Raw genomic sequence first — 9,190 nt, forward strand, 5'->3', positions numbered from 1 at the left:
TTTTCTTCCATCTTATTTTCTCACACACACCCCTGCTGAGGAGAGGAGTGATAGAGCAGCTTGGTGGGCACCTGGCATCCAACCAGGGTCAACCCACCACAGAAGTTCATTTAAAATCATCTATTTCAAAATAAAACTTAACTACAAATATCAGACAGCATCCCTCTACCTATTTGCATGTGAAACATTACCTTGGTAGCTGGAGAACAAGATACAACACCAACTGTGACTGAGAATTAATGTGAAGACCTGCTGGTGACAAGCAGAACAGGGAACCAATGCTATTGTTTCTCTTGTAGCCCCTGGTCCTCTAATACGTCAGCGTCAAATGCACTCAGTCAGCATCACATAAATGCAAGGATGCTTGTCTTGTGCTTTATAGCATCTGATGTCACTATGGATTATGGTAAACCAGCCATTTTTCTTTCAAAATTTTGTATATTTAAACAAGAACTTCCTTTACATGTAAGGAAGTCCCATTTATAGCAAAAAGCAGTGTAAAAAATAAAAACATTTCCTAAACAGCCTGCTTCAGAACAGAACATGGATCAAAAGCTTTGTGTGTGTCTTTCTTTTCCTGTGTGCTTCCTCTATGAGATAACAAAGGAAATGGTAGCCAAATACTTTCAAGGAAATTGTCTTTGTGAAGGAGGAGGGAAGACGAAAAAGGGAAAACCAAATCACGTCTGCAGTTGTACCTTGAGAAGTGTAAGTCAGCGAAATAACTTACATATATCTGTAAGTTCTTTCATGGATGATGTTCTAGTATAAACTAAACAAAATTTTTTCCCAGAAACACTAAATAGCAGACGCTCCTAGAGTAAAGGTAAGCCTTGCATATATTCAGATAAGTTTTGATGAGGTCAGGGACCTGGTAGTTTCTGCTTCCAGTCTGAATTCTCTCACTTTTGCCAAAGGATCGGCTTCTTGATGAAACCCTTCCTCTTCTTCCTCCTCCCTTTCTAATCAGCGCTATGGACCTGTTGACCTCCTTGTCCATTGTTTTTTTTTCACTACTGGGGCAACTACTGTAGCTGTTGTTTGGGTCCCTATCTCAACCATGGTGTTCTCAGATGCAGTTTGTGCCCCTGTCTCAACTATCATGTTCTTAGATGTAGTTTGTATCCTGGTCTCAATCATGGCATTCTCAGAGGTAGTTTGGGTCCCTGCCTCAATCACAGTCCTCTGATAGTACTGAATTGTGGCTCAATAGGCACAGGTCAAGCCCCAGTACAGTGGTAGAAGCTGTAGGTTTTCATTGGGGTAGGCAAGGCACCCTGCTATCAGGCAGTGTGCCAGTTTACCAGGGTTACTTCCCTGTTCAGCTGTGAAATCCCAGGCCATGGGAGGTGATAATGGCCCTAGGCACCTGCCCAAATCCTTCCACACACCTTGCCACCCAGGGACTGGATGCCTCAGGGTATGTTTCAGTATTGCCTCACCCAAAAGTTGTCTCCTCTTACAGTAGGACCACACCAGATTGCGCAATCCCAACAATAAGTCAACAGTGTTAATTAGTAGTATTAAACAGCTCATGTAAGGGTGAACCTGTACCTCAGGAGCCTGCACAACAAAAACACCTACATCAATCCTAGATGGGAAGAGAGAGATGCATTCCCTCATCCTCTCCACAAAACAACTCCCCCAGCACAGTAAGGGCATCAATGCCAGGGCAAAGCACATAGCCATTATTTGTATTAACATGTTCCCAAGTTTGGCAAAATAAAGAGGAAAGCAGTGCAGCCAGAATACTCCATGACCACACAAAAACTTGCCGCTTAATAACTACTGTAACTATAGCACTGTGGTGGGTTGACCCTGGCTGGACACCAGGTGCCCACCAAGCTGCTCTATCATTCCCCCTCTCAGAGTAGGATGATGAGAAATAAAAACAAATCTTACAACACCTTCCCCCCCCCCCCCCCTTCTTCCCAGGCTCAACTCCACTCCGGATTTCTCTACCTCTTCCCCCTGAGTGGCGCAAGGGAAATGGGGAATGGGGGTTTCAGTCAGTTCATCACACGTTGTCTCTGCCGCTCTTTCCTCCTCAGGGGGAGGACTTCTCACACTTTTCCCCTGCTTCAGCATGGGGTCCCACTCATGGGAGACAGTCCTCCATGAAATTCTCCAATGGGGCTCCTTCCAATGAGATGCAGCTCTTCACAAACTGTTCCATCATGAATTCTTTCCACGGGGTGCAGTCCTTCAGGAACAGACTGCTCCAGCGTGAGTCCCCCATGGAGTCACAAGTCCTACCAGAAAATCTGCTCTAGTGCAGGCTTGCCCATGTGGTCACAGCGCAGAGGGTGCCAGTCGCACCAACAGAGGGGGTCCAGAGGAGGTGTGAAAGTGCAGGAAATGTGGTTATTCTGTACACTTACATTATGCTTTCTTATTGTTTGAGGAAGATATTCAGGAAATGTAAGACGTCTTTTGCAGAAGGCTTTGTGACTGTACTACAGCTCTGTTACTACTTCTGTTTGATCACAGCTCCTGAACCTAAAGAAGAAATTAACTGGAGCTGAGTGGAGTGGAAAAGTAAGACTTTGGATCCTAATACATTTTTAAGGGATTTCTGATCAATGTAGTTGGAAGTGTTTGTGGTGGTCTCCTTTGAGGGAAACATGACTCAGTTTCTTGAACTCAAAAGTTGCAATCTAGAGAAGCCTAAGACTATTTTTTCCAATAATTTGACCTTTACTCACATCTTTTCTTGAGTTCTTTAAAAGGCAACATTCAAACGTAGTCCTACTATCAGAAGAAAGTTTTTCTTCTGTCTTTAAATTTGTCTTGTCTATCCATTATTGTCATGATTATTTTGTAGCTCCAGAAATACTAGATATGTATACAGTGGTCCCAACTCTACTAGAGGAACACACATCTCCAGTTCTGTGTCTAATCCTCTTCTTCCTCTCCCAAACAAAGCTTATTCTGCAGTGTATGTATGACTTGTTTTTTTTCTTTAATGTTACAGTTTTTTGCTAATGGAATAAGGTGTCTTTGACCTATAAGCTGGTGGTCATTACTCATTTAAAATGAGAGACAAAGAATGAAAAATGGGATCTTTTTACTATTTTTTCTGGTGCTTTCAAATGATAATCTCAGGGACTTTTATGAAGCAGGACAGATGAAACAGTCAAGATACCAGAAGAAGCTGTAGCTCTGCGATCACATTTGTATGCAGAGCTTTACATGTGTCTTTGGATTCAGTATATGTAAAGTCTTGCAGAAGGCCAGTTCTGTCAAGCAAGTGAAAGGAGGAGAATTAATAGGCCCCTAAGGGCAGCATTATTCTCTCTAAATAATTCTCATGATAGTTGTCATTAAAATGAGAATGATCCTTAGGAGTTATGCTGTCCCAAAAGCAAATAGCAAATAAACTTGAAAGTGCAACAGAGCTTGATGGTAACATGTCAAGACCTAAACCAGAGCATCTGGCACTTTTAACATAAAATGGTGAAAGTGTCTTAATTATTTTTTTCCAGGTGTATTTGGCTGCTGGGCAATACTTCTGTCTTCAAATATGATACTGCAGAGGTCCATATAAGCAAATGAGAACAATATTCTTTAATTACCATGACCACAGTTAAGTACTACAGCCATATTATGTTTCTGATAGCCTGACTGAAATTATGGTATTCTCTCAACTTGGATTTGCCATGAGAGACTTGGGAAAGAAGTCTGTTACCATAGTTTATCAGTATACCCATTCACTCCAGTATAAGGCATACAGCAATATGTTGACTGTAGCAGAGAGAAACAAAAATTTGTCTTATGCACAGATAACCTTTTTTGTTATCTAGCAAATAAATGTCTCCAGGTTATTCATTATTCATTTAGTTAAGCTTCTTTGTGACAAATTTAATTTCTGAAATCTGGGAGTTTGGAACACTGAAATCTCCAATCTGAATGGGTCAAATTTTATTATCATATGCTGTCTTTCAAGTGTAACTCTAAGGTGTATTGGCAGGCATGTAGGTGCTAATAGGAAAGCAAACCTGGCCATTTTATCTTTGTTTCTTAGCAAGATATACTGATCAGCAGGATAAATTAATAGTTTGCCTATTTCAGCTGTATACTGAACTAAATTCTTCTCTGGTATAGGTCAGGTGATTGTACCATATACAGTACTTTGAAAATATTCTGTATGTTAATGTGGCTGTAAAATGACTAATACTACTAGGTTTGGAGTTTTTTTGTTTGTTTTTTAGGTTCATACCATCACAGAAACTCACCTTGAAGTATTTTTCTACCCTTCTCATCAATGTGATAAAAAGAACAGAATCGGAAAAGGGAGAACACTTTTTTTTCCTTTTTAAATATTGACAGCCTCACACTAACATTTCATGCATAAAAAAAGCTTTCTTTGCTTCATTTTTTAAATAGCAATATATAGTTATGGTTTTATACATCCTTATATTTCATAAAATTAAATGTACCAGTTGTTCCCAATACATTAGTAACAGATTGTTAATGAAATCTGGCATAACTTTTGGATGACTCTCAAGTACATGCTTCATGTTTGGAATTGTCTTTATAGATATTTAGTAAAATATGTATAGCTTCAAGCAGCATGACGTATGGAAGCATTAAACAATATAACCTTTCATCTTTTCATAAAATACATTAAAATATATTCAAGGAGCAAGTATAGTCTGCATTGATTTAAGATAAATACATGACTCTAGCATTGCCCATGATATGGGGCATGAGCCTAGTCCAAAATCTGAGGCAGTCAATGAAATTGTTTCCACTCACCACAGGCTTTGGCTCAGACCCAAAGTTAGCTAAAAATAATTCTGCCTAGATTTTGTAAAATGGTTTCTTCCACAGTGCTGTACTATATAAGGTATAGTTTTATTTTCCTGTGTTTCTAGAACATACATTTTGATGAATCTGTAGATTATTTTGTTTTTTAACTCAAACGAAAATTATATTGGCTTGGCCTTTGTATTGTCATCTGTTTCCAGTGTGCTTTTCATTAGAAAACATGTTCATGTTGGTAAAATTAATAAGGGCACGTGTGTGAGAGAGCATCTGCTCCCTTAAGGTGATCTGACCAAGGAACTTGTCAAATGGGACAACAAGGAAAATGGGGAAGCAATACATATAGAGGCACAAAGCTGAATGACAAACTTTAACAGAGACAATAACAAGAACCAAACCTGGTCAGTGACACTAATTGATAAGGGCATGTGAAGTGTGAGAATATTTATTTCAGTACAATTATCTGATTGAGGTCTTTGTCAAATTGGATGGTAAGGAAAAGGGGGAGGCAGAGACCTGACAGACAAACATAATGGGGACAAAACCAAGAAACCAACCTTTTCAGTCACACACTAATTGATGGGCTATCGAGAAACTGCAGGCATCACTTCAAAGAAGGCCAACCTGGACTTTGCAACTGATAAGGAAGCAAACATCCAGGTCCCAGGTATTGGGGGGGCGCAGCAGGTGTCAGTGGAACTGTGAACTGATGAAGGAATATGCAGGGAAAGGGAATTGAGGAACAGCGGAGGAATAGACAGAAAGGGGTAGGTCATATGTAAACTGTGGTGGGTCAGTATGCTTGTCTGACTGAGCCATGTGCTTGATCACTGCAGCCTGTCCTATCTTCTCATTAAATCTTTTCTTAACTATCTTTCTGTGTAATCTCAGTCTCTATCCTGCATGCGTGAGTGCTGTAAGGATGAGATGCCAGCTAATGGTGAGACTGGCATGAGTAGATTTGGTGCTAGCAACTGCAGTCGAACCGGGGGTGTGGGCACCCCAGCCCATGGTGTCAGCAGCTTGAGCAAGTGGGGGTCTCAGTGCAAGTGGCTGGAGGGAGTAAGGATCTCCAGCACCCGGGACAGGACCAGTGTGTGTCCAAAGTGCCAGCTACTGGGAGGGACCGGCACAAGTGAGGTGCTCATGCCAGTGGCTGCGAATCTGGAGAGTGTCATGTGTGTGTCTTCACTAATTAGTGACCTTCTATCTCTACCAGCCAAAGAAGAAGGGGACTTGGCTGTCTATGTTTTATGTGAGTCCTATACGTCGGCGCTGCTGAAGGCAGCGCCTTTATGGCAGTCTGTGTTGCTGGCTGTGTCAATGTCCTATGTGTATCCTCTGTGGGTGTCTCTGGGCTACATGCTCAACTTTACTACTGGTTGAACCTGCAAACCATGTCCATTGGCCTGGGACAGAGACCCTCTGGTCTGGGCTCCAGTGGTGAGATGGGACTGGAGGTGCTGGAGACAGCAGCTGCTTATAACCTCTCTTAACAAATCTGTTTATGTTTCTGAGAAGTTTGGGCATAAAGAACAAATTTTATGACTGTGAGCTTGTACTTCACTGCTTTTTATGGAAGGCAATACATCAGGTTCTGCTGTAGAAGGAAAAAAGAAGTAAAAATAGTAATTTGCATAATGATAAATGAAATTAGATCTGTGAAAGAAAAATACCTTCAGACTGCTCATTTTGTCACAGTCTTCTCTGAAAATTCAGCATTATCTTTGCTGTGTAATTTCCCCTTCTCCTCTTCCCTCCCCTTTGCTCATATACACATACAGGAGAAAAAAAAAAAAGAAACCCTTTGTCTAGTTCTGCTATATTATGTCAGAAAAAATGGTAGTCAGCTTAGTCTTAAGTGCCCCCCACCCCTCCCTTCTTCCTGGGATTAACTTTACTCCCAATTTTCTCTACCTCCTCCACTCCAAGCAAATGGTGCAGGGGAACAGGGAATGGGGGTTGTGGTCAGTTCATCACACATTGTCTCTGCCGCTCCTTCCTCCTCGGAGGGAGGACTCCTCACACTTCTCCCCTCCTCCAGTGTGGGATCCCTCCCACGGGAGACAGTCCTCCACAAACTCCAACGGGAGTTCTTCCCATGAGAGTCCTTCTCCTGGGCTGCAGTTCTTCATGAACTGCTCCAGCATGGGTCCCTTCCACAGGGTGCAGTCCTTCAGGAACAGACTGCTCCAGCGTGGTTCCCCCATGGGGTCACAAGTCCTGCTAGCAAACCTGCTCCAGCGTGGGCTCCTCTTTCCATGCATTCTCAGGTCCTGCCAGGAGCCTGCTCCAGCGCAGGCTTCCCATGGGGTCACAACCTCCTTTGGGCATTTCCACCTCCTCTGGCATGGGGTCCTCTATGGGCTGCAGGTGGATATCTGTGGATAACTGGCTAGCTGAAAAAGTTCACATAGACATAGTCCAGCTGGCTGGACAAAAATGCACATCGCTCTCAGCTTATCTGAAGTAAAGCAAAAATACACTATACTTGGCTGTTCTTGTTACACAATATCAGGAAGATTGCGGTGGGAAAAGAATGTTGCAGGTGGGAACAGATAGCTACAGAAGAGAAACTAGGGGCGGGCTTGGTATTTAGGCAACTAACCAATAATGAGCTTAACTTTTGTAATATGTATGAGCTAATTATAACAAGGCATAAAAGGTGACTGTAAGAGACAATAAACGAAGTCTGCTGATCACTCATATTGAGTGACTGCGTCTTCCCTCCGTCGCGACAAATGGCGCCCGAACAGGGACCCTAGAGAGGGCTGAACCTGCGAGCCACGGCTCGACGGAGATTCGGGTACCGGTGCTGAAAGCAGCGCAGGAGGCGGAAGGGCACAGTCCCCGCGCCCGGGAGCACCTACAGAGGGTCCCGCCGGCCACGCGTCGCCGAAGTCTCGCAAAGGCTGCAACAGCGCTGACGACGGTATGGAGAGACAAGCGACGTATGATTTGCTCATATGCTTTTTAGAAAAGCGGAGCATTCGGGGCATAGATTGTATAAAGGAATTACCAGGGTTATTAGCGTATGGGGTAGCGAGGGGTCATTTTGGGAATCCAGATACGGTTTTCGAGCATGCAGAGTGGCGTAATTATGGGGACACACAGTTTGCCGAAGTAATAACCGACAATAAAACTGCCAAAAACCTGATGAAACCGTGGCAAGCTGTCACTAATGCCCTTTTGCAACATCGAGCCGAACAGAGAGCGGCTGCTGCTGCCTCTGAGCGGCTGGGAGTTGCATGCGGGACTGCAATAGCCACACGGCAGGGGGAATCGGCTTCCCCCCGCGATTGCCCGTTGCCTCCCTCGGTGCGTACGCTGACGGTTCAGCAGGGGGCTGCGGAAAGCTGGGACCAGTCGCCCTTCCCGCCGCCGCCCTCTTCGAATCCCTCAGCCCCTCCGTCGGGGAATGATGACGTAAGCGAGGAGATAGACCGTAAAAAACCGGTAGAGAGTAGGGAATGTACGAATCCTTTTGCAGAATGTCTTCAGGTTGCCCAAAATAGGCAAAAGGTCTGGAAGCAGATAGCAGACAGCGCTATGCTTGAGGGTGAACGCGATTTTGCCGCGGGAATCGTGCATGAGGCTTTCCCAGTCACGTGTTCACAGCCAGATGCGCAGGGGAATATCACGGTTTCTCTCACTAACTTAGATTGGAAATTATTAACTCAGCTACGGGCTACGGTGAGTGAGTCAGGTTTAAAAGGGGAACCCACCAGGCAAATGTTAGATTATATTTGGGGAACTAATATCTTACTCCCGAGTGACATACGCAGTATAATGAAGTTAATCTTGAGCCAACATCAGCAGCTTCTGTTTAACGCTCATTGGCAGGCTGCTTGTCAGGAATTGGTAGCAGTGGTTAGAAAGCCAGGGGACCCACTGCATGGGGTTACTCTACAGGAGCTGATGGGTTTAGGACCCTATTTTCGAACCGAAGCTCAGGCACTGATGGGACCAGATAAGGCAAAGAAAGCGATGAGGCTAGCTAGACTAGCGCTTGACCATATAAAGGAGCCCGGGGGAATCCCTTCATATATGGGAATCAAGCAGGGAACAGAGGAGCCATTTGGGTTATTTATCGATCGGGTAGCAAACGCCATACAGGCGGCTGGGGTGCAAGACTATCTCAAAGGCTCCATTTTAAAGCAGCGTGCCATACAGAATTGTAACCCAGCCACACGTAACATCCTAGCTACGCTACCAGGGACATGGACCATAGAAGAAGCTTTGGAAAGAATGGCACAAGTGCCAGTCGGGCCCCAGGCTATGTTAGTCGAGGCAATAAAAGAACTAGGGAGTGCTTTAAAAGAGCAGGCGCAGGCTACCCAAAGTCAGGTCTTGGCAGCCCTTGCTCCTTTGCAAGCCTTTGCTGAGTGATCAAATGACCGCGGCCCATCTCGTCTACGGTGCT

At 44.1% G+C, this 9,190-nt stretch overlaps 1 protein-coding gene across 1 annotated transcript; it reads left to right on the top strand.

Moving 5' to 3' along the window:
• Nucleotides 1-2,314: 2,314 nt before the first annotated feature.
• Nucleotides 2,315-8,788, top strand: LOC130141920 (uncharacterized). The gene is made up of 3 exons (XM_056323217.1): nucleotides 2,315-2,538; nucleotides 3,486-8,742; nucleotides 8,774-8,788. The coding sequence occupies exons 2-3, from the start codon at nucleotides 7,702-7,704 to the stop codon at nucleotides 8,786-8,788; spliced, it is 1,056 nt and encodes a 351-aa protein (XP_056179192.1). The 5' UTR covers nucleotides 2,315-2,538; nucleotides 3,486-7,701.
• Nucleotides 8,789-9,190: the final 402 nt, after the last annotated feature.

This window comes from Falco biarmicus, chromosome W, assembly GCF_023638135.1.
Source record: "Falco biarmicus isolate bFalBia1 chromosome W, bFalBia1.pri, whole genome shotgun sequence".
Classification (NCBI taxonomy): Eukaryota; Metazoa; Chordata; class Aves; order Falconiformes; family Falconidae; genus Falco; species Falco biarmicus.